At 39.8% G+C, this 24080-nt stretch overlaps 3 protein-coding genes across 5 annotated transcripts; 1 reads left to right on the forward strand and 2 right to left on the reverse strand.

Annotated features, from left to right (window-relative positions):
* The first annotated feature begins 13115 nt into the window (after positions 1–13115).
* LOC126607572 (uncharacterized) lies at positions 13116–15821 on the forward strand. Of its 2 annotated transcripts, none has more exons than XM_050275216.1 (2): positions 13116–13315; positions 13533–15821. In XM_050275216.1, the coding sequence occupies exon 2, from the start codon at positions 14841–14843 to the stop codon at positions 15513–15515; it is 675 nt and encodes a 224-aa protein (XP_050131173.1). In that variant the 5' UTR covers positions 13116–13315; positions 13533–14840; the 3' UTR covers positions 15516–15821. The 2 variants fall into 2 exon arrangements, with proteins under 2 accessions (XP_050131173.1, XP_050131172.1); XM_050275215.1 differs by lacking the exon at positions 13116–13315 and having other exon boundaries at positions 13442–13922; positions 14441–15821.
* Positions 15822–16001: 180 nt separating this feature from the next.
* Positions 16002–18825, reverse strand: LOC126607573 (uncharacterized). The gene is made up of 3 exons (XM_050275217.1): positions 18743–18825; positions 16785–16985; positions 16002–16309 (listed from the first exon to the last, which is right to left on the reverse strand). The coding sequence occupies exons 2-3, from the start codon at positions 16977–16979 to the stop codon at positions 16271–16273; spliced, it is 234 nt and encodes a 77-aa protein (XP_050131174.1). The 5' UTR covers positions 16980–16985; positions 18743–18825; the 3' UTR covers positions 16002–16270.
* On the reverse strand, positions 18570–23418 carry LOC126607571 (RNA-binding KH domain-containing protein PEPPER-like). Of its 2 annotated transcripts, XM_050275214.1 has the most exons (7): positions 22879–23418; positions 21353–21599; positions 20505–20653; positions 20087–20422; positions 19430–19624; positions 18914–19107; positions 18570–18825 (listed from the first exon to the last, which is right to left on the reverse strand). In XM_050275214.1, the coding sequence occupies exons 1-6, from the start codon at positions 23272–23274 to the stop codon at positions 18922–18924; spliced, it is 1509 nt and encodes a 502-aa protein (XP_050131171.1). In that variant the 5' UTR covers positions 23275–23418; the 3' UTR covers positions 18570–18825; positions 18914–18921. The 2 variants fall into 2 exon arrangements, with proteins under 2 accessions (XP_050131171.1, XP_050131169.1); XM_050275212.1 differs by having other exon boundaries at positions 18570–19107.
* Positions 23419–24080: the final 662 nt, after the last annotated feature.

A 24080-nucleotide genomic window follows, 5' to 3' on the forward strand; every position in this document is an offset into this window, starting at 1 on the left:
AGAATAAAGCTTGTAACAATTACAACTTTTAAATCATAAACTTATGAACTACAAAACCCAAAAGGATTCACCAACTACTAGACCTAGGCTCTGATACCACTTGAAGGAATTAGTTTGTAAAACATGTTCATTTGAGCAACATCATATAGCATGCAATTAACAATTAAATGCGGAATCATGCTTGTATGCACTCAAAAACAAAACATGACCATGAAATTCAAAGCCTAGTAGATTGGTGAACCAATAATCAACTCAAAACATAAGTGAGTTGAAATTATTACCTTTGTAGATTCCTCTTTGCATAAGCAAAGGCTAATCACCCAAAGAGATAGGGCCTTCATTCCTTGCTTCTTAGATCCATGGATTTGGATGGAAAATTAGGTTTCTCCAAGTTCCCAAAATAGGGAACCTCTAAGTCTCTTCACCAAGGTTTGATTGTAGAAGAAATAAGTGACATTGGAGTAGTAGGATTGCTAGATGTACCCTCCAAGGTGTTGGCCTCTTTAGAGAGAAAATGGAGAGACAATTCTCACCAATTTTCCCCCAAAATAAACCCTTAATCACTTAATGAATATTTGGCTATAAAATCATTTATATAGTCACTTCTTTAAGTGACCTAAACAACCAAAACCCTAATTCATTTCATCATGGCCGGCCATTTAGGGGATTTTGGGCTTTTGGGCTTTAATGAATCTTTATTCATTAAATTGTCATACAACTTAAGTTAATGGGCTTGACGTTCGAAGCCCATTGGGCCTTAAGGTCCAAAACTATCCCGAAGTCTTTAACGAACTTATTCGTTTGATTAATTAACATATTAATTAATCCTTGCCATAAATAAATGATTAAACCATTTAATCATTCTTACTCATTTCCGTTTAATCTCCAATCTCTACCTTTTACGGTGTGCGATCCATTAGGTTCCTTTTAGCGAGGTAGTGGGCGATTAAAACCATTTTACATCGATTGTGAATTGAAACTATTTTCAATTCTCCCTTTCCCTTTAGTGATTACACACGTTTAGGGCTTCCACAAACCATGAGTGACACCTAGCAGCATATCATGGTTACCCAAGCTAATCAGAAGAGGTGGAGAACCTATTCAGTTCGGGATTACAAATGCAATACGGTCATTCTCTAATCTAATACTCTTGACCACATTGTTTGGTATGATAGTTTATTTACTCATGTCTACTATCCAATGTAAATCGTTTGCTTATATGATTTCCTTGAATGTGATTTGGAACGCATTCCCTAATCTCATTCATACTCTGGCCAGAGATTCCAAATCATATCATAGAGTATTCTCCCTCAACTGTTTGAAGGTTAGAGATCCCTTGTTGCGCATTCACTTGTCTCCATAGCTAAGTGGCTTAACCCCAACGATGCCGTGGACACCCCGAGGGGGTGACTTTGACATAATCAAAGATCAAGGACTTAACCACAAGACAACTGTGATGCCTCAGGTCAAAGGACTACTTTGCATTATCCCAACCATGAGTTCTCATGTGACATGGAATATAAGAACTCTTCGTTGATCACGTTCAGTGAACTCATTCTCTATTGAGCACCTACGTACTTGTCTTGATGTCACACACACCAATGACTCGAGACTAATCACTCTCCCTGAGAGAAGACATAGTACGTACTGATCTTAACGGACTGTCAACGCCCAATTGACAATCCTATGATCAGGAACGTTTAGGATGTGTCTACGAAAGAATGGTCTCATGAATCTAACTTCATTAGATTACATTCTCCCAATCACATATTCCTTGGACTTTATCGTTTAAGCATATAACATTTATATGAGACGGCTCAAACAATAATGTATGCCCTTTATATGTAAAACTAGATTAGTTTAACATGTGAAATGTCCGTAAAGTATCATCACATGATTGGCTTTAGGGCACATTTCCAACACCACATCCCTTGCTCGACTCCATCGTAGCACGATATTGTCCGCTTTGGGCCCCGACCACACCCTCACAGTTTTGTTTTTGGGAACTCACACGAGAACTTCCCAGTTGGTCACCCATCATGGGATTGCTCTTGCGCGAACTCGCTTAACTTCGGAGTTCCTACGAAATCCGAAGCAGTGAGCTCCCAAAAAGTCTCGTGCTAGGTAGAGACGAGAATATATTTATAAGGCTTAGAGGATCCACTCCCATGGGCAATGTGGGATGTTACAATCCACCCCCTTAGGGGCCCGACGGCCACGTCGGCACACTTCCGGGCAAGGATTGGCTCTGATACCAAATTTTCACATCCCGGCTTGGGCCCCTACCACATCCCGAGCTCAACTCCACCGTAGCACAATATTGTTCGCTTTAGGCCCCGACCACGCCCTCACGGTTTTGTTTCTGGGAACTCACACGAGAACTTCATAGTGGGTCACCCATCGTGGGATTGCTCTCGTGCGAACTTGCTTAACTTCGAAGTTCCGATGGAACCCAAAGCCAGTGAGCTCCCAAAAGGCCTCGTACTAGGTAGAGGTGAGAATATACATATAAGGCTTACAGGATCCACTTCCCTGGGCAATGTGGGATGTTACAATCCACCCCCATTAGGGCCCGACGTCCTCGTCGGCACACATCCGTCTAGGGATTGACTCTAATACCAAACTAACACACCCCGACCTGGGAACGTCGAAGCATGATGGCCATCACTGTGAGGTGACGTAACCATAAGGGTAAGTGATGTGAAAAAGTGAATAAATTTAAACCTAAAAGTGTCTAAAACAAAAGAGTGTGCGGGTGAGCGGGACTGCACCCATTTCACACGTGATGGTAGAGTATAAGAACAATACAGTAATTAGGGTGAGGGTTATACCACTAAGGTACACATCTACTAAGATCTTGCCAGAGTCCTCGTTTACACGCAAGCACAACTACTAAACCTGGAGGGGCGAAAAACAAAGTTGAGTGTGTCAGTAAAACAACGTTTTGTAAAAACCTTTATTTCCGAATATACTAACCCTTCGCCGTAAAACAAGTATAGTTTCCTTAAAACATACTACGTAGGTATGTAAACAATAAATCAACAGCATTATAATAGTATTATAACCAGAAATATGCCAAGTCATGATGTATCAAATGCCACAATAATATAATCATGTGATAATCAAGTATAGCTAAGTGCTCATCCATCTAGGATGACACACGAGTTTGAACATATAATTTCTGACACAAACAAGACTGGGTGTAATCAATATGCTCTAGTACTACGATCACAAGAAGGCTGGTGCAAAAGCACAATCACATACAAGTCAGATTGCCTAATGCAATTTACCCGATAGGACTGGCACCTAACTTGGATCCAAGGCGAGCGAACGGTGCGAAGTGAACATACATGTGAAGGACTGGCCCTGGCCCTGGGGCGAGTACTAACACCGGTGCAGCAAGAATGTACAAATATGTATGAATGTCATGACAGTAATATCTCAACCATATAGCAGCATTTATCACAATTTACATCACAATAACGAATACTTGGCAATATAAGCGTAAAAATGTAATAACTACGCAATTAGGGAAACTATCAATATGTATAGGTATAAAATAAACTGCTCACTCACCTGGAGTCCGCGCTATAACTCCCTAGCACGAATATGAAGACGTCACGAACAAACGTCGCCTAGAACAAATATCAAATCACAACTCAGGATTCTTATCGATAGAACACATAACTGACATAAAACACATCCCCAATGGCGTTCTACAATGATTTGAAACTTATTGACCAAAAGTCAACTGTCGGTCAAAGGTCAACGGTAGGGTCCACAACCTTACATAACTCGATCTGGAAGATCCGCACCTCGGATTTCCGATCCGTAACTTCCAAAGATTCACATTATGCTTCTAGAACAATATTCTAAAGTTTTAGAACAATCCAATGGTCGGATCTCCTCCAATTGCCAAAATTAAGTGGAGGTCAACACTTTATTTTGTGAACTAACAAATTCAATTCGGGAAGATCCGTACTTTCTCGATCCGTAAGTTCCTATGATCCTCAAATATTACGTACTATAAGGTACCAAGGTTTGGTGACGATCCAACGGTTGGATCGCCAATTCATGCAAGGACCCCATAAAGGCCAACTTGGTGGTCAACTACAAAACTACATGAAAACATCGTAATTTCACTAAACGGATGACAAATATGGAACCGGGGCTTCAAAATTAGCCTAAGGTGGTCAAATAGAGTCTTGGCCCACGCGCCACCACACACGTCACCACACGTGGTGGCTGGCTGCTACAATTCACCGGAAAATTCCACTATTTCCAAAAATTCTCAAATTTAAGAGATGAACAACTTTTATACCTACCACGAAGTCCAAAAGTGGACGGAAGATGGTCAATTTTGCCCATAAAGCCGGCGGTGCCTAAAACTTCTCAGCGTCGATTCATCATCTACGGTGGACCAACGGGGTCAAGGTTAGTTGGGATTTACTCCTGGGATGATGGGCTACAAAGCCCAAGTGGTGGCATCGGCTATCGTTTTGCCAATTTGCCTGAAAATTGAGAAAAGTGGCTGGACACAATTTTGACGGGTCGGATTTCGTGGCTTCTCCCCGCTACATGTGGTGGTTTCTAAAGGTGGTTCTTGGTTGGGTTTTGTAGAGGGGAGTGAAAGCTTCAAGATGGTTCTGGTGGTGTCAAAAAACTCCACCGGAGTTGACCGAAATCTGCCTTGGAAAATGGGTGGTCGCGAGTGGGTCGACGGGGAAAGTTGGGAGCTTTCTCATTTTTTAATTTTTTATTTTTTTTTATCTGATTTCTGAAGGTTTTCCTTCCTTTTATGTGATTGGTCCCCCTTATTTAAGCCTAAAATCTGATTGGGCTTCTTTCCCACAAGGTGGGAATTCAATTAACTTATAAACCAAAATATAAATAACCAATTTCAAACGTCCGTAACTATACCGTTATAATCCAAATTCGCAAACGGCTTTCACCTATGTGTTTGTAATGACGAGTAATACAAGGGTACACTAAAATCATAAGTCCTACGTCTCTCAAATCAATGGTCAACGGAAGTCAAAGTCCTTACCTCTAGGACATTTTCGTAAATTCACGCTTTTAAAATTAATAAAAACGTACCATTAGGGATGGGTTGTCACAATCTACCCCCCTTAAGAAAATTTCGTCCCCGAAATTTAAAATCATTAGTTATATAAAACTCAAAGATAGGGAAGAATAAAACATGTGTATGTAACGAAGAAATCAAGTGAGAGCGATTGCACAAAAGGGAAAATGTCATTCCGTCACGATCGGAGTGCAATGATTCCTCTCTCATGCCTCCAACTCATATTTTCCTTCTTCTTCAGTACAATACTATAATATAATGGTTTTCGCAAAAACAAAACGTCTAAAATATTTATATGTACTAACAACCTGTCGAAAATACATATATACAACATAAAGTTAAAGTAGTTGTACTGATAGTAAAATTGAACATAATATTTTTCTACTACGCTCCCGCGCGTCACGTACTCCGAAAGTAAGTACATAATATCCTTGGGTTGAGCCCAAGCAATAATTAGGTAAAATACAACAAACACATAAGTAAGTACTAGGTAAGCACTAATGTAAAAGAATCTACCTATTTATTTGCTTAACGAATCCAACAAATAAGTCTTTGATATTACGGTCTGCAGCACGCGATATCGACAACTCACTGTAGTCATGATAAGCAAGTAACAAATTCCCGAGAGTGCAATATTACCATCATGCCCCCCATTGGGAAATACACAAATAACGTCTAGTCAAATCTCTACCGTGCTCACGCACTACCCCCATTTAGGTAACAACAACAATAAGATAACATTTCTATAATGTGAACTCTCACAATTGAACACTTGTTCGCAAAACTCCTCTGTCAAGCAAGTGCTAAGCAAAGAATCTTCATTTCAAATCTCCATAGTGTCACAATAAAGACCAACAATTTTGTAACCGTAGTTATAAGCATTTCTAGTGAAGATAAGTATCAAATACGATCATGCTACAACTAAAACGTAACACACCAAGAAAGTCTGGATAGTCCGTTCAAACTGGTTATTAGTCTAAGAGAGATATATAGTCAACTACAACTTACTACACGTGGCCTTCAAGAAGGCTTCCCAAACACTTGGAAATAAAACATGCATCCCGATAAGATACGATAGTGACATACCTGTCATGTAGTCGAGCTAACATAGTGTGCAATGCTTTAGCAAGCAAATTCATAATGAAGTTCTCTCGAACTTAGTGAGAAAGTGACTACATCAAGAAATCTAAAAGAATACTAAAAAATTTGAGGATCAAAGCAAGTCCATCAAATCTAGAGTACACGATAACTGGATTGGAAGCATAACATCAGCTACAATGGTAGTTTTCGAGATATTCAATCACCACGGTAAAGATTAGTTCAACTGAGCATTTGCTAGGTGATTGAGAAATTAATTATTACGACTGCACTTCCAACATCAACGGTTCTTCCATTCAGTGCATCCACTTGAAGGCAATACGAAGTGCAGTAGGGTTGACATGTACCCAAGGTTAACTAGAATACCTTTCAGCACCAATTGGTGAAAATATTGTTCTTTTGAACCAACGAAAAGCGAATTGACTTGTCACATCAATCAATAATCCCCATACATCACCAAAATCTCCACAGAGAAGTGTCATCCAGCTTTCGAATAAAGATGATGGTTGTTGACTTTGGGTCATGAATAAGATGGTTCGTTTCGAATAGTTCTAACCGTTGGAAAATAAAAGCAATACTCCGACATGTTGCCTCTACCCGGTCGAAACATCCAAAGGACACGTCACAATGGATTTTGAAATGATCAAAGTTAACAAAAGGTGTAAAATAAGGGTAAGATGAGACAACACTTAAGTTGTCAGAAACTTTAATCATTTGCAATAACCCAACCTAAATTAACTTTCCTCGGTCGTAAGTGAGGAGAGACACTGTAGCTGAAAAGATCGCCAACAATTTGTCGATAAATTGACAAGATCAAGATATCATAGTTTTGCAATACCTTGCAAGAATTTCAACCTTCTTCCAATAAACCTTTTTTTGGAAAAAGGAAAGATTGTCGTTTACCAAGATCACGTCTTCCAAGAAAGTACCAACTAACAAGGGTTACTTGAGGAAATGGTATAAACTGAATGTCGGTGTTCCCAAACACTCAATTTTTTTATGCTGAAATTGAGGAGAGAGTCGTTGGTAAGACTACTCCGAATTTCGTTAGGCTATGAAAGAATTCTCGATTTCCAAAAGTTAATCCGAGAGAACAACAACTCGAAGTAGGACTAATGGTTTTAGTCGTCAACCGAGAATATACATATAAGGCTTAGAGGATCCACTCCCCTAGGCGATGTGGGATGTTACAATCCACCCTCCTTAGGGGCCCGACGTCCACGTCGGCACACTTCCGGCCAGGGATTGGCTCTAATACCAAATTGTCACATCCCGGCTCGTGCCCCCACTATATTCCGGGCTCAACTTCGTCGTAGCACGATATTGTCTGCTTTGGGCCCGGACCACACCTCACGATTTTGTTTTTGGGAACTCACACGAGAACTTCCCAGTGGGTCACATCATGGGATTGTTCTTGCGTAAACTCGCTTAACTTCGGAGTTCCTATGGAATTCGAAGCCAGTGAGCTCCCAAAAGGCCTCGTGCTAGGTAGAGATGAGAATATACATATAAGCCTTAGAGGATCCACTCCCCTGGGCGATGTGGGATGTTATAGTGTGTTATTTAGGTTCAGTTTTAGAAATAGTATGGTTATTTTGTGATAATTCCAGAAATAGTGTTTATTTTGTTCCCTTCCCAAAATAGTGTGGGTTATTTTGGTTTAGTTTTAAGAAATAGTGCGGAATTTTGATGTAGTTTCAGAAATAGTGTGGATTATTTTGGTTCAATTTGAGAAATAATGTCCATTATTTTGTTGTAATTTCATAAATACTGTTTATTTTGTTCCATTCCAAAAATGGTGTGGGTTATTTTGGTTCAGTTTCAGAAATAGTATATAAATTAGTATATAAAATAATTTATGTCGACGTGATTTAATCATAACCGTTGATGACACACCCCGACCTGGAAAGGTCAAAGCATGCTGGCCATCACCGTGAGGTGACGTAACCATAAGGGTAAGTGATGCAAGAAGTGAATAAAATTAAAACTAATTAGAACTATACAGTGAAAGAGTGTGCAATTCGTGGGTTGAACCCACTACAATTATTCAAAGCGTAATAGACAGTGAGACTACGAAAGAGTAGTCAAAGCAACCAAAGTACACTTATTACATAATTTGGCCTGAAAGTGGCCAAACAACCACGGTTGAAATTTTCCAGAAAATTGAAATTTTCTTTCCAATTTCCAGAGTTGATTTCTAACTCGTTACTTATCCAAACTCAGTGATTCAAAAGCCATTTTGAAGTTAGGAATATAGAGAACAAGTTTGTACCTACAAGGAGCCCAGATGCGGTCGAGGTTGACCGGAAAAATGGCTTGAAAGTGACTAAATGGTCACGGTTTTTGGAATGAAAAACGCAGATCCTCATTCTTCTCGAGTTTTCAAAACACAAACAAGGGATCACTAACAACCCATAGAAGTGAAATGAAGGTTCTAAAGGTTTCTCAAGGCTTACCTAAGCCATAAATGGCTTGAAAATCGATATGTCGAACTCACCGAGTCGACCTTCAGAGTTAATGAGTCAAAACTCGTCCACACCAAATTTCAAGGACATGACTGAGTTCCTGGGACTGAGATGAGCACAATGGTGTAGTTTGTTTGTCACTTTTGTGATATTTGGTGAGTTTTTGTGATGATGGCAGAGAGGAAGAATAAGAGAGTTTAACGTGGGAGAGGGAGAAGAGAGAGAGAGAGATATGAGGTTTGCTTTTCTGATAGGGTGACAGAAAATGAGGAAGAGATGGGATAGTTGAAGGGGTGAAATAATGAAAGGGGATGCACGGGATGGGATGAAAAAGAAATCCAAGGGATATGATTTCAGATTTCCTACAGTAAAAGGAAATCGAAATTTATCCGAAGTAGATATTTTTACACTTTAAAATATATGCCTACTCGTATTAGCGTGTATAATTTAAATGCGATAGCGAGAACTAAAATGGAAAGCAATAGGGATAAGTCCACGTCACTTGCCAATAAGGGCATAATCGCCAAATTACATATTCGGGGAGAAATTACATATGAAAATTAGGGACGGGTCGTCACAGTTTAAATAAGAAAGGAAATAAAGGGCAGTGATTTGGAGGAGAGAATCCTACTCACCTTTCATAAAGCTTGTCTGAGGAATTGGTATGCGTAACTATCTTGTTTGCAACACTTGTAATTCTGAATGAGAGTTTTGTCGAACTTAGAATGAGTGTTCTGAAGTATATTTAATTGACCTTAATTTACTATTTCTCCCTTTGTTCTGAAGCATTTTTTCCACTTGGTTTTTGCTAACCTAACGAGATTTTGATAAGACACCCACACTAGGATGGTCATACCCTTGTGTGCATTTTTCTTACTGCTTATATCCTAAAGAAGTAAAGTATCCACATGTTGCATCAGCTCACATTTTTCTCCTTATATTATGGGTTTTTTCCCTTTGGGTTTACCATAGTCAGGTTTTGGAGAGACTTACTCTTATATGCAACCCTTATTTGAAACTCGTGATTGCTACTTGTGCCAACTGGACGAGACGACTTCATCAACTACTTCTACATTTGCCTGAAAATCTGATGCACAAACTACTTAAGTATTTACACACTCAAGGGGGAATGTTGTATTTATCACGTGTGATTGTGTAAATGGTATTATGTATAGGAATCCTATAAAATCTACAAGATATTTCTTTTTAGTGTTTGTATTACTTGGAGAACAAATTTGTCTCTCCCTTATTAATATAAATAAAGGCACAAGACATGAGAAATATCAGCACATATAATTACTCAAGCCCTTTTTTCTCTTTCTTCTCTCTGTCGATTTTCCTCTCTTTTCTCTTTCCAAACTTATGCCACGACATTCTTTAATTTATATGTTTACGTATAACTTATTTTTTTCTTTTCTGAAATAATGTTTACCTATAACTTCAAGGCACGTTTGGTGGGCTGGACATAATAAGATTTTGTGTTATGCATGTTTAAGCTAGGAAGGATTAGATTGGATAGGTTGGGTTTTTTCTTTTTTTTTTGCTATTATTTGTTGTGGACTAACTCAACTGGATACCATTGGATTCAAAACTATCAGCCAGGTCAGATCCAATTTTTTGCTCTTTCGTTTTGTAAAAAAGTCACATCACAGCTGCTCTCGCGACACACACACTCCACACCGTCACGCCGCTCACAACAACGTTAGCGACCCGCCCACAACGGTGGTGCGACAACCCACTCAAGACGCAACTCACGAAGTATGTATTCTTCTTGGGAAGTATCAAATTTTATTAGGAATGAATGACAACAGTCTGTTGTGTTCCGGTAAAGGTTAAAGTAATACACAAGAATCTAGGTATTTTCCATAAAGCCGGTTAGTATACAAAATATTTACAACTTATTCAATATTAATTGTAAAACAAATAAGCGAGTGCTGGATTGTCCTAGTTTCTAAGGCCTTTCTCTTCAACTTGCTGTATCCCAAGTTCAACCTATTTTTCTTCCCCCTAGTATGGATTAGTGTAAATTGATTAAAATTGTAACACATACACATGGAATTTAATATTACCTTTGACGGACATTATGAGCATTCTACAAATTTTTGTATATTACAAGAATAGTGTCATAAAACTTACTAAAAATTCAAAATCTTTCAAGAGTTTATTGCAACAATTAGACCTAATAATTTCTTGCACTACCGATCACCTAACACGAAATGACACCAAAAATAACTGGTTTCAAGCTTTTAGCCAACACGTTAACTAATCGGGAAGTTATTAGGTCACCCGTTAAGAACACGTTAATAACAGATTTACAAACGGTTAACCCGTTTCAACTTTGAAGAAGAAAATTAGTTTGATAATTTTAAAGTACTAAAAACCTTACTAGCTACTATAATAGCTATAGACACGCAAGTGAGAATAAAAAATTCCGAAGAAGATTAAAACACCAACAACAACAACAACAACAACAAAGCCTTTTCCCACTAAGTGGGGTCGGCTATATGAATCCTAGAACGCCATTGCGCTCGGTTTTGTGTCATGTCCTCCGTTAGATCCAAGTACTCTAAGTCTTTTCTTAGAGTCTCTTCCAAAGTTTTCCTAGGTCTTCCTCTACCCCTTCGGCCCTGAACCTCTGTCCCGTAGTCACATCTTCGAACCGGAGCGTCAGTCGGCCTTCTTTGCACATGTCCAAATCACCGGAGCCGATTTTCTCTCATCTTTCCTACAATTTCGGCTACTCCTACTTTACCTCGGATATCCTCATTCCCAATCTTATCCTTTCTCGTGTGCCCACACATCCCACGAAGCATCCTCATCTCCGCTACACCCATTTTGTGTACGTGTTGATGCTTCACCACCCAACATTCTGTGCCATACAACATCGCTGGCCTTATTGCCGTCCTATAAAATTTTCCCTTGAGCTTCAGTGGCCTACGACGGTCACACAACACGCCGGATGCACTCTTTCCATCCAGCTCGTATTCTATGGTTGAGATCTCCATCTAATTCTCCGTTCTCTTGCAAGATAGATCCTAGGTAGCGAAAACGGTCGCTTTTTGTGATCTTCGCTAGATTGCTTAGATCATTAGTGTGGATAAGTATATAAATGGATAGAGATAGGAAAGCAAACACAAGATGTACGTGGTTCACCCAGATTGGCTACGTCCACGGAATAGAAGAGTTCTCATTAATTGTGAAGGGTTTACACAAGTACATAGGTTCAAGCTCTCCTTTAGTGAGTACAAGTGAATGATTTAGTACAAATGACATTAGGAAATATTGTGGGAGAATGATCTCGTAATCACGAAACTTCTAAGTATCGGAGTGTGGTGTCGTCTTGACTTGCCTTATCCGTCTCATAGGTAGATGTGGCATCTTCTCTGGAAGTACTCTTCCTCCATCCAGGGGTGGTATCTTTAACTGGTGGAGATGCACAAGGTAATGTATCAATTTCACTTGAAGCTTACTTGTAGTTTCAGGCTTGGTCAAGCGCGATACAAACCATGTAGTAGGAGTCCCCCAAGTCGCCGAGCTAGGGGGTCTGCTGAAAGAGGTGACAGACAAGGTAAGCAATCAGAGCTCCGACTGATTGTTCACCTTCTCCCCATCTTGCAGCAGCATGAAGGATAAAGAGAAGAAAAATGAGAAGAGATGATATGAGATACTTTTGCTTTTGAAGAAGTAACTTTCCACAGGCTTATTCTTGAACTGAGCTGGAGGGTTTTCTGGTTTCCTCCAGAGTATAAGGCCGACTGAAGAATTTGAGGGTCAAAACAAGTCCATCAAATCTAGAGTACGTTCCACCCTGCTGATATGGGATACTTTTGCTTTTGACAGAGTAATGGATGTATCGGCACGTGTGCTGTTACGCTTGTCTCCACATGCTTCCTTGTATCCTTCGCACTTGCCCTATCTGTTCCTCAAGCAGATGCGGAATCTTCCCTGGAAACATAAGATGTTGAAGATGAGTACTCGAGAGCAATGCCAGGTAAGTAATCAGGTAAGGGGTTCCAGGCAGTCAGTTCCTGGCTGGAAGCTTGATTCCAAGTGCTGACTGATTGCTCTCTTTCTCCTTGTCTTGCAGGTAAAAACAAGGCCAAAAGAAAAGACAGGGAAAAAGCATGATATGGGATACTCTTGCTTTTAACCCTGATGATATGAGATATTCTTGCTCTAGTATAGCTTGTTTGCAGAGGTATTATCGGGGGGAAAGAAAGCTGAATATTTCGAAAGGCTTCGTTGGGAGTGCCCTCTCAGATATGATGAAGGGTTGAGCATTTTTGCAGGTCTGCTTGTCCGTTGGGGATGGAGGTCGACATATATAGGAGTCTCCCTAACAACAAGTAGTAATGCTATTCCTTTACCCTGCTTGGTCATAGCACGGTAGTGGGAGCTGCCAGTTTCACATGTTTTAACTCTGTCAGAGCACTTTGAAAAAGTGGTCTGTGGTATCTGGCTCTCGAGATTCGGAGAACGATGCCTCTTCGATTTTTGAGAAAGCAATCATGCTGGGGGTCTGACTCTCGAGATTCGGAGAGCAGTGTCTCTTCGATTTTTGAGGAAGTAATCATGTTGGGAGTCTGGCTCTCGAGATTCGGAGGGCGGTGCCTCTTCGATTTTGGAGCAAGCAATCTTGTTGGGAGTGTTGTCTCGAATGTGAGTAAAGGTTGGGCATGTTTACTAGTCTACCTTGCCACGAAGCACAAAGGTTGACACACAGGGACTTTCCAATTATCCAGCAATGGTACTGTTCCTTTACCCTCTCTTCGATTTTGAGAAAGTAGTCATGTTGGGAGTCTGGCTCTCGAGATTCGGAGGACGGTGCCTCTTCGATTTTGGAGCAAGCAATCTTGTTGGGAGTGTTTTCTCGAATGTGAGTAAAGGTTGGGCATGTTTGCTAGTCTACCTTGCCACGAAGCACAGAGGTTGACACACAGGGACTTTTCAATTATCCAGCAGTGGTACTGTTCCTTTACCCTTGTGGGTAATAATATGGTAGCTAGACCTTCAAAATTTATGTGTCTAAACTTTGTTAGTGCTGTTTCTTTGCTATTCTTTTACCTTTCTTGGTCAGAGCACTGTAGTGGGAGCTGCAAGCTTCACGTGCTCAACTTTGGCAGAGAACTTTGGCAAAGTTATCTGTGGTACCCATGAGCTATTGTTGCGTGTGGGAAGTGGGTGATTGAACAGTAAGATTCATGTGCTTTCTACTTCACCAGAAGTCTTCGACAGAATGCCCATAATTTCTGCAAAGCTGAGTGTGCGTGTGACAGGTGCTGACAAGGCTAGAAAAGTAGGTGCCTCTTCGATTTCTGAGATCGGCCCTCGTGGTCTCTGAGCAGCCCAGCTTTTGAGAAAGCGAGCGCCTCTTCGATTGATTCGGAGAACGATGCCTCATCGATTTTTGAGAAAGTAATCATGCTGGGGGTCTGGCTCTCGAGATTCGAGGAGCAGTGTCTCTTCGATTTTTGAGAAAGTAATCATGTTGGGAGTCTGGCTCTCGAGATTCGGAGGGCGGTGCCTCTTCGATTTTGGAGCAAGCAATCTTGTTGGGAGTGTTAAAATTGCTATTCTTTTACCCTTCTTGGTCAGAGCGATGTAGTGGGAGCTGCAAGCTTCACGTGCTCAACTTTGGCAGAGAACTTTGGCAAAGTTATCTGTGGTACCCATGAGCTATTGTTGCGTGTGGGAAGTGGGTGATTGAACAGTAAGATTCATGTGTTTTCTACTTCCCCAGAAGTCTTTGACAGAATGCCTATAATTTCCGCAAAGCTGAGTGTGCGTGTGACAGGTGCTGACAAGGCTGAAAAAGTAGGTGCCTCTTCGATTTCTGAGATCGGCCCTCGTGGTCTCTGGGTAGCCCAGCTTTTGAGAAAGCGAGCGCCTCTTCGATTTCTGAGATCGGCCTTCGTGGTCTTTGAGCAGCCCAACTTTTGAGAAAGCAAACGCCTCTTCGATTTCTGAGATCAACCCTCGTGATCTCTAAGCAGCCCAGCTTTTGAGAAAGCAAACGCCTCTTCGATTTCTGAGCAGGCGCCTCTTCGATTTCTGAAGCTCCGTCGAGTGCAGATTTTTATAGGGGCTGGCATTAAGTTCCAAAGCACACTTGAATCTCCACCAGTAGAAGCTTCATTCTTGCACTTCTAAGATCTTGATTTGTCCGACCTCTTCTCTCTTCAACACCTTTGAAAATGTCTGGCCCCTCCGACCGTCGTTTTGACTTGAACCTTGTTGAAGAGGCAGCCCCGCCTTCTCCAGACAACATATGGCGCCCATCCTTCGTCTCCCCTACTGGTCCTCTTACCGTTGGGGATTCCGTGATGAAGAATGATATGACCGCTGCGGTGGTGGCCAGGAACCTTCTCACTCCCAAAGATAACAGACTACTTTCCAAACGGTCTGATGAGTTAGCTGTTAAGGATTCGCTGGCTCTCAGTGTTCAGTGTGCAGGTTCTGTGTCTAATATGGCCCAACGCCTATTTGCTCGAACCCGCCAAGTTGAATCATTAGCGGCTGAAGTGATGAGTCTCAAACAAGAGATTAGGGGGCTCAAGCATGAGAATAAACAGTTGCACCGGCTCGCACATGACTATGCTACAAACATGAAGAGGAAGCTTGACCAGATGAAGGAAACTGATGGTCAGGTTTTACTTGATCATCAGAGATTTGTGGGTTTGTTCCAAAGGCATTTATTGCCTTCGTCTTCTGGGGCTGTACCGCGTAATGAAGCTCCAAATGATCAACCTCTGATGCCTCCTCCTTCTAGGGTTCTGTCCAGTACTGAGGCTCCAAATGATCCCCCTCCGGTGCCTTCTCTTTCTGGGGCTCTACCGACTGCTGAGACTTCTCCTAAGCAACCTTTGTGAAGGCTCCCTCTTGTGTGTTTATTTTGACTCATGTATATGTACATATTTGTAGCTTATCGGGGATATCAATAAATAAGCTTTCCTTCATTTCAACGTATTGTGTTAAATACACCAAAGCCTTCTTCGCTAAGTTCTTTGAATTTTCTTTTGTTGAAGCTTGTAAGTTGAAGCTTTCTGAGTGGAGCATGTAGGTTGGGGTAGTGTTCCCTTAATTTCCCGAGTGAGGAAAACTTCTCGGTTGGAGACTTGGAAAATCCAAGTCACTGAGTGGGATCGGCTATATGAATCTTAGAACGCCATTGTGCTCGATCCTGTGTCATGTCCTTCATTAGATCCAAGTACTCTAAGTCTTTTCTTAGAGTCTCTTCCAAAGTTTTCCTAGGTCTTCTTCTACCCCTTCGGCCCTGAACCTCTGTCCCATAGTCGCATCTTCTAATCGGAGCGTCAGTAGGTCTTCTTTGCACATGTCCAAACCACCGTAACCGATTTAAAAGTACCAAAGCACATTAACAAAATTCATAATAGTTAATTTACAATTTGCGAAAAATGTGAAAAAAATTTAAAAACGCACGTGAGCGCATCCTCCTCTATGCTTTGGTAATAGGTATATCGTCGTTTGAATTTTTAAACACGAAGACTTCTTTGATATAATAAAAGAACAAAATTGTAACTGAGGGATGAAACAACTAACAAGGCCATTTGCCAGCATAAGCATTCAGAACTTGATGAAAATATTACCAAAAGAAGAGCGGTGATCAAAATGTTGAGCCGTTGAACCCGAAGAAGGACCGTTGCTGCAGCATAATACAGACTCGTTAGTAATAAATCAACATCAGATAATATTTGTTTTGGTCGAACTATCTATTGAAAGGCCCGTTTACCACTAAACTTTACCTACCTTAGCCAAGCGTAATTTCACTACGACAAATGAAAATACAAGAATTAATCTGGTAAAGCTTCTCAGAACCGGTCCCTTTCTGGTATGGTGGTTTTGCGCTACGGCAAAAGCTTCCTAGAGTAATGTTGTGAATGCCCTTGTGAGAAATGGCAGCTTCTCCTCTTTTCTTGTGATTCGGGGAAGGGGAAGCACAATATGGAATTATGCATGGATGTGGAGATAAGTTGCTCTACCTCGAGAACCAGAAGTCCCACTGGTAATTCATGTTGCTATGCAATACGAAGAGTAGTATTCTACATTTCTACTGTACTGGTAGAGTGCAGCTGCGAAATTCAGCAATCCAATACAACAAACCAAGTAAATGGGCTCACCTCAACGTCATAAAATTTGACATACAAGCGGGAGCTATCAATGGAGAGCTTAGTTTCCAGAACTTCTGCAATGGTTGAACTCAGTTTGCCGTTAACACCCGGTCCAATGCCCCCAATGGAGATCAGTTCTCCATACAAAGCTGGCTCTTCTGTACTGGCAAATGCAATCGACAGAGTCCCGTTGAGCAAAATCATCACATACTGAAGAACACGGAACCAAACAGAAACATAAATACACAACACCAATACAATATTGAATTGCATGGGAAACAAAACATTACTATTCATTGAGTACTGTCATTGAACGCTTAATGTGCATGCCAACAGCAAGAACAAAAAGGATACACGACAGCGAAGACAGAGAGAGAGAGAGAGAGAGAGACTTCACGGACTCGGGTTTGCCAATGATTTTAGAAACGGCTTTGGTGGCGTCCTTGAGGATGTCAGAGGCCACCACTCCGTCCACCGGCACGTCCGTAAACAGATTCAACGTCGGCATTGTTCTAAGATTTGAGAGAAAATGAACAAACAAGGCGTTTCTTTTTATATACAGTCTTATCTATCTATCTAGCTATCTATGTTGTTGAGGAATCATGTCCTCGTCATTTTTGCTTTAATTTTATGTTCTTTTTATTTTTATTGGAATTCCTCAACAAAATACTTATTTAATAGTTGTTCATTTCCAGCCAAATACAGATGACCGTGAGGATTTCCATGCCACGGTATAGTGCACACGACCATGTGCATAATGATGCGTACAAGTTTCTCTCCACATGTGACATGTGACAATGTATCCTTGGTGTTACTGTTGCGGTGTACCCACGTTATAAAAGTTGTTGTCATTCACAAGACAGAGTTAACTCTTGTTTCGCTTCAGGGGGACCAAAGTAATTAAGCCTGAAATAAAAATCACCCTGAGAGAATTTTGATTGTATGTTGGCAAATTTGAGAAACTTGGAATAATTTTAACTTGTTTTGTTGGATTTATTGATCATCCAGCTCAGAATATTTAAAGCCGTGCGGATATGAACTTTTGTGATCCTCCTGCTAAATTTCGCTTCTTGAGCTTTCTTGTGTTAATCGTCTCTTGACATTTTGGTTGTGCTGTACGGGATCGTACGGTTGATGTTTCCTCCGTTCATCACATCCTTTTCTTTTTTCTTTTTTTTTTCTTTTTTTCTTTTTTTCTTTTTTTCTTTTTTTCTTTTTTTCTTTTTTTCTTTTTTTCCTGAAGGCATTTGCTTTGCAGGGAAATTTCAGAGAGCCAAATTTTTGGACATGTTAACGACTTTTCTCCAGTATTCTTAACTTGTTGAATTCAAAGCGCTCGAGGAGTTCAAGCGCTACTCGAAGGTCCGAGAACTAGTCTCGGACGAAGGGGGGTAGCAAGAGGGTTATTTGAGGCTTTACATCCAGGATCTCTTTGAACACCTTAAAACAGTGGAGACTAAAACATTAACTTTAAGAAACAGGTATTCTAATCATATACATTAGTTTCATTATGTCATTCTCTTCATGGTTCCAGCTGAATCCTTTAAATTAACAATCTGTTCGCTTTTTCAGGTACCTTTTGTTTAATTATCTTATTTAATTTTAAATCACAGTTCAGATAAAGCGTATTACAATAAAATTATTATTACAATTGTATTCTTTCTTTAATTTAGTAAATATTAGTATTTGGCCTCATCTCATACATGAAGACAAGTAGAATATCCACAACTGGATTTTTTTTTTTTTTTTTTATTTTTTTTTTTTTTGTGGTGATGGATAATTTATTAACTGGAGTTCTTAATTTGTTACTAGCCTAGAATAATGCTTTTATTCAAGAACAGGATTACAAATCCAAAGTTTGATAAAAGTTGAAAAAATGAAACATAAATATTCAAATGCTCATGAAGCAACACGAAAACCGCTACTATTTCATTACAGTCTTCTATATCCCTTTCAAGCTTAGTTACCTTGGAAAGCTACCAACACAACGAATCTGATGATTCAGATGACAAAACGGGACCCCGACCCCTTCTTGGCAACTTTATAAATACTACCTCCAACATTAAGTTTTCATTGATTAGAATCATTTGGAAATAACTCAATTCAAAGCAGAAAAGCCACCATTAGTCCTTGCTTACCAATTAATTCAGAGCCTAAACATGCTGTAGCCTCCTCCTGGACCAGACGATCCATAATTGCCGCCGTAGGGTTGTGAGGGTAGTGACGATGATGGGTAGGATGGAGCACCTAACTGAGAGTAGGATGACCTCAATCCAGTATCCATCACGCCATGGTTACTTGTAACTGGTTCCTTGCGACTGTTTATAACCTCCTGAAAACACACAAGATAAGATACCAAGTATTCTTAAAATTTCCGAGCCGGGATTCACTCTTTTCCTCCCTATTGAAATTCCATATTCTTCAATGTGTATAACTTGTCAAAAATTCATCTCCACCAGCATGCTAATATGCAACATTTTTTTTTTTTTTTTTTTTTGAAAAAAATTTCACCTTCTGTAACTAAAACATATGAATTAATCTTTCATGATCTCAAAGAGTCATAATAGGTCTATATTAAACAAAATAAATAAACAGTTTGTTTATAGCTTCTTGCCTCCTCGATATTAGAAAGAAATACTCATTGGGAAGCATACCTGAATCAGTTGTTGAGCCATCTGAACCTGTGATGAGGTGCCTTTTATTTCTACAGTAATTTCATCAGGTAGTCCCCTACTCTCTTGCACAGTTAAGATGGCTCCGCTACTGCGACGAATGAATGCAATATTTGACCCTTCAACCCCGATAATGTCCTCAGCATAAGATAGAGGAATTTGCATTGTTTGTGCAATCTGATTATAAAATGAAACAGATAAAATAATATTACCGAGACTATAAATGCAAAAATTGATGCACGTGACACAGGCCTGATGCAATCTGATACACTTTAGTATTTCCAATTGACAACAAATTTTACAGACGTTATACATCAAGAAATTTTTACTCCAAATAGTAGAGTCATTTGGTAAGACATACAGCCTTAATTGTATATGCATATTATCAGACTCTAGTTATAAACAAGACATGTATATTGCTACTGATACTAAGTAAATCAAGGTCTAGACAGTAAAGGATCCCCCAGCATCCTTCTAAGAAAGCAAGATATACAACACTGTTGACCCCATTTAACTTAAATAAAAGTTAGAGTCAAGTTCAACCATCCTTGTGTGTGTGCATGCTGTGAAGACCCAAATGAGCTCATTACAAGGCAGTACGAAGTTTAGCTAAAATGTGAAACAGTTAGAACAACCAACCTGAGTAACAATAGGAGCACCGGGACGACCAATTCCCGAAGAACGGATAGAAGAAAGAGAAGGATCTTGTCCATAAATAGACCCTTGCCTGTAAACAGAAGGGTCTTGTCCATAAATAGAAGGATATTTTCCATAAATAGAAAGATCTTTTCCATAAAGTGAAATTCCAGCAGAAGGGAGTTGTGATTCCAATTGAGTTTCACGTTCAAGAAACAAAGACTCCCTCTTTGATGAGAGAGGGTAATTAGTGCTCACTCCAGTTTGAGAAGCAGTATGCAGCAACGACTTGTCAGCCCAGGTAGTATCTGGTTGGCGCTCTTGTGAGATTGTCGAATGCTAAAGATGCACGATCCAGTAATTAATACACAGCAATGCAAAGAATGAAAATACAGCAGACATCAGTGGGAATTAAGCTTACCGTCTTCTCAAAAAGCGGAATAACACTATGATCAACCAAAAACTTCCTCAGGTGAGCCACTACCGCTTCTACAGCTTTGAGAACCTTTAAAGCTTCTCCCTGCAATTCAACAATCCTCTCATCTGCAGCAGTATAGGATGGAACCTCCTCTGCCAAAATAAAAATAAGGTATCAGAGAAGGAAGAAAGGTTTATAACTTCATAGCAAGGACAGAGGCAAGGGCACTTGACATGGATAAGGAATGTGAATAGGGGAAGAAAAGGAATAGACACTAGTTTCATAAACAAGGGATCTGAAGACAATGAATAACATGACAGAGTATTTCTAGCAGGGATAACAAATATGACCAACGCTTGTTTTTCAAAAATAAAGCTATAGCAATTTTTTTATAAGTAAAAGCATCATCCATTCTGAAGTTAAAGGACTCTACCATAGAAAACTGATTCACAACTCAGATCCAGGAAAAGAAAAGGGAGAAGAATGTATGTTAAACTCCTCACCATACTAGAACAATAACATACTTATCTTCACTAGCATGATCACTTAACTTACAAATTATCAATGGAAAAGCTAAGCCTCGATAAGTAGGAGCACAGAAGTAACTCAAAACAAAAAAAACAAATACGGAAACTTAATTATCATTTCAGTTCCAATTTCCAATAAGTAAGCCCTTCTCTCAGTTGTTCATTCTATAACCAATCTGACCACTTTAGCTATAAATCATAAAATAAGCAATGAAACACATTATCCTTAGAATTGGGGAAACAATGATGAAATAAGTAGATATTTTCAACCATTGGAATTTTACTAAATAGAAAAAAGTGTATCATTTAATAATAAGAGCATACCTCCAGACAATACTCGCACAGAAGATCCGGTACTCTCTTGTATAGATTTGATTAATGATCCTTGTTTTCCAATTAAATTAATTGCTTGGGTAGATGCTACCAACAACCGGATGGAACAGAATGCAACTCCAGCAGCACCAGACCCCTCACTCTCAGTTAATCCAGAGACACGTTTGAATATTCTTATTACAGCATCCATTGCAGGGGACAGAGGTACCTCTGGCTCTTCCCTTGCAGAGATCAGCACCTATAAAGAAATGTGTATTAGAAAGATTGCAGCATAGAAAGTTATCACTATAGGCATTTTGTGGTTGAATGGCATCACACACTGATAGATCACACAAGCAAGTAGAAAGAAGCTTCATAGCCAATAAAATAGTGATGAACCACTTTGAGATTAACATTTGGGGCTGTGGAACTTCAACAGGAATACAAGATACAGAACTAGAGATTGGTTCAAGCATACAAGGAAAAAAGGCGATATTTGGAAAATTAATCAGGACTAATGAGTTGGTAAGGAAGTTGATATGCCTTCGTGATGTTGATAACCGTGGAAACTTGTTAGGAAGGCATCAAATCTTATAAATGCCAATTAAACAATGCTTAAAAACAAAGATTTAGTTTTATAACTAGATATTTATAAAACTTCCCAATAGTTACTCATCTTATGGCCCTTACTATATTTTGAGTGGTTGAAATTTGAACAAAATCACAAGCCCGATGCAAAAGAGTTCACATTATAATAGGTCATCTTGACATAGCAGAATACCAGATACTTATTGTCATTCTCATCTTATGCCCCCATTAACAAATTGAGTGATTGAGTAAAACTATGAGATGGAAGCAAATGACTTAGGCTAGCAATGAGTCATCTTCACATAGCAGAATACTCAACAATGATCAAGTCTCGTTTCAGATTTGTGATTGTCATATATCTTGATTTCTTTAAAAATTCGAGAAAGATCTTATATATGTCTGTTACTAAACAATGAATGATTGAACAAAACTACGAGCTGGATGCAAAGAATATCACATAACAGAGGGCCATCTTCACATAGCACCTAATACTGACTATGCCCCGTTCTCGGATTTCAAGTTGTTCCGGTTTCTCTTCAATACCCGAAAACAAAACTTCAACCCCTACCTCAAAAGATCATTCCTTTCATAGCCTTTTCTAAGCAATAACACCTAAGCACCTACGAACCAAATGCTAATATTAAACTAACTTCACTTTTAGGGTTTCTGTTACCTCGTGACACAGATACAACTAAATTCACAAAATTCAAACTTAAATTTTCAATATTTAATCTCCCCACCCACTTGTTAGCAACAACAAAGCTTAATTAGTGACCCTAAACAGTCATTAGACCACAATTAACCAGAGGATTACACAAAGGAAGCTGAAAAGCACAAACCCTAGATCTCAAAACAACCATAAAACGGTTAAAAAGTAGCACCATGGAGCAATCACAAGAAGAACACAAAAAAGCAAACCGTAGAAAGGAAGAAATCGAGGAAAAACTCACGATGCGATCAGGATTTCCAACAGCGCCGTCCAGGACCCGAATGCGAGCTCGGGTCTCCTCGCACATCTTCTTAATGAGCTCGCCTTTGCGGCCAATAATGCTACCGACCTTCAGAACCGGCACAATTAGCCGAAACACGCAGTCCCCGGGCCAACCCGGCCATCGTTTATCAGCTATTGAGGTGGAATCGTTGCCGACGTTCGTTGGGGTAGTGGCAGCCCCGGTGTCCGAATTGGGACCAGATTCGGGTTCGGGATTTTGGTCCGGATTGTTATCTGTTGTTGGGTCGGACTCGGGCACTGTAATTGGGGCGGGGGTGGTTTCGGATGTGAGTGGCTGGGCGTCAGCTTCCGCAGCGTTGACGAAGCCGTTCTTGGTGGGTTGTGCGGTGGTCATATTAGAGAGACAGACAGACAGACAGACAGAGACGGTTAGGGTTAGGGTTGGGGTAAAAGGTTTAATAGGGACAGTGATGCCTGAAAACGGAAGAGGGGTTTTGTTGGTGGTGTTGCAGCTGGGTGTTTGGAAGTAAGGACCGAATTGGTGGTTGGACTATGGAATATAAAAATATGAATGGCACGTGCTATAGCACGTGATCTCCCTCTTACACTTCAACAAAACCCAAAGCCTCTCCTTAGACTAGAAGTAACAATTTCGTACACGACTTGTTAACCCAACTCGAAACATCATGAAAATAATAGATTTGGGTCAACCCATTAATTAACAGGTTGTTATTAGATCACACGTTAAGGACCCGTTTAATAATGAGAGCAACTCCAGCGTATCAAGGCCCCCTAGGGCAACTTTCTATTGAATAGCCTACAATGAACCGTAACTGCATTTAATGAACAGTAATTATTTTTTGCATCTCCATCTCTAAACTGAATAGCCATGACAATATGTAATAAAATATTAGTATTTTTTTATTTTATAAAATAATAAAAAAATAATTTTATTTCAAATTTCGGATATGATATTTAATCAGTCTCGTTGTACCACATTTCATTAAATAAGAAATTACAATCCAAAGTATTTGATAAAATATAAAATTGTAGTGTAAGGTGGAAGATAATGATAAGATATTTATAGAAAAATTAAATCTTTTTTTTTTTCAGATTTTTTTATTAATTGGTTACTTATTTTTTATATTTTTTTATTAATTTTATAATGTGGCTGACGTCAGCCTTGCATCATGTGGCCTC

Source organism: Malus sylvestris, chromosome 16, assembly GCF_916048215.2.
Source record: "Malus sylvestris chromosome 16, drMalSylv7.2, whole genome shotgun sequence".
Classification (NCBI taxonomy): domain Eukaryota; kingdom Viridiplantae; phylum Streptophyta; class Magnoliopsida; order Rosales; family Rosaceae; genus Malus; species Malus sylvestris.

Excerpts from the sequence above, each read along its gene's own strand:
- LOC126607572 (XM_050275216.1), top strand. The coding sequence starts at position 14,841 with ATGTCTGGCCCCTCCGACCGTCGTTTTGACTTGAACCTTGTTGAAGAG.
- LOC126607573 (XM_050275217.1), bottom strand. The coding sequence starts at position 16,979 with ATGATTTTGCTCAACGGGACTCTGTCGATTGCATTTGCCAGTACAGAA. Across the intron at positions 16,310-16,784 it reads TCAAATTTTATGACGTTGAG|CAACGGTCCTTCTTCGGGTT; the intron begins GTGAGCCCATTT and ends ATTATGCTGCAG.
- LOC126607571 (XM_050275214.1), bottom strand. The coding sequence starts at position 23,274 with ATGACCACCGCACAACCCACCAAGAACGGCTTCGTCAACGCTGCGGAA. Across the intron at positions 20,423-20,504 it reads TTCCGCTTTTTGAGAAGACG|CATTCGACAATCTCACAAGA; the intron begins GTAAGCTTAATT and ends GTGCATCTTTAG. Across the intron at positions 19,108-19,429 it reads TGGCTCAACAACTGATTCAG|GAGGTTATAAACAGTCGCAA; the intron begins GTATGCTTCCCA and ends GTGTGTTTTCAG.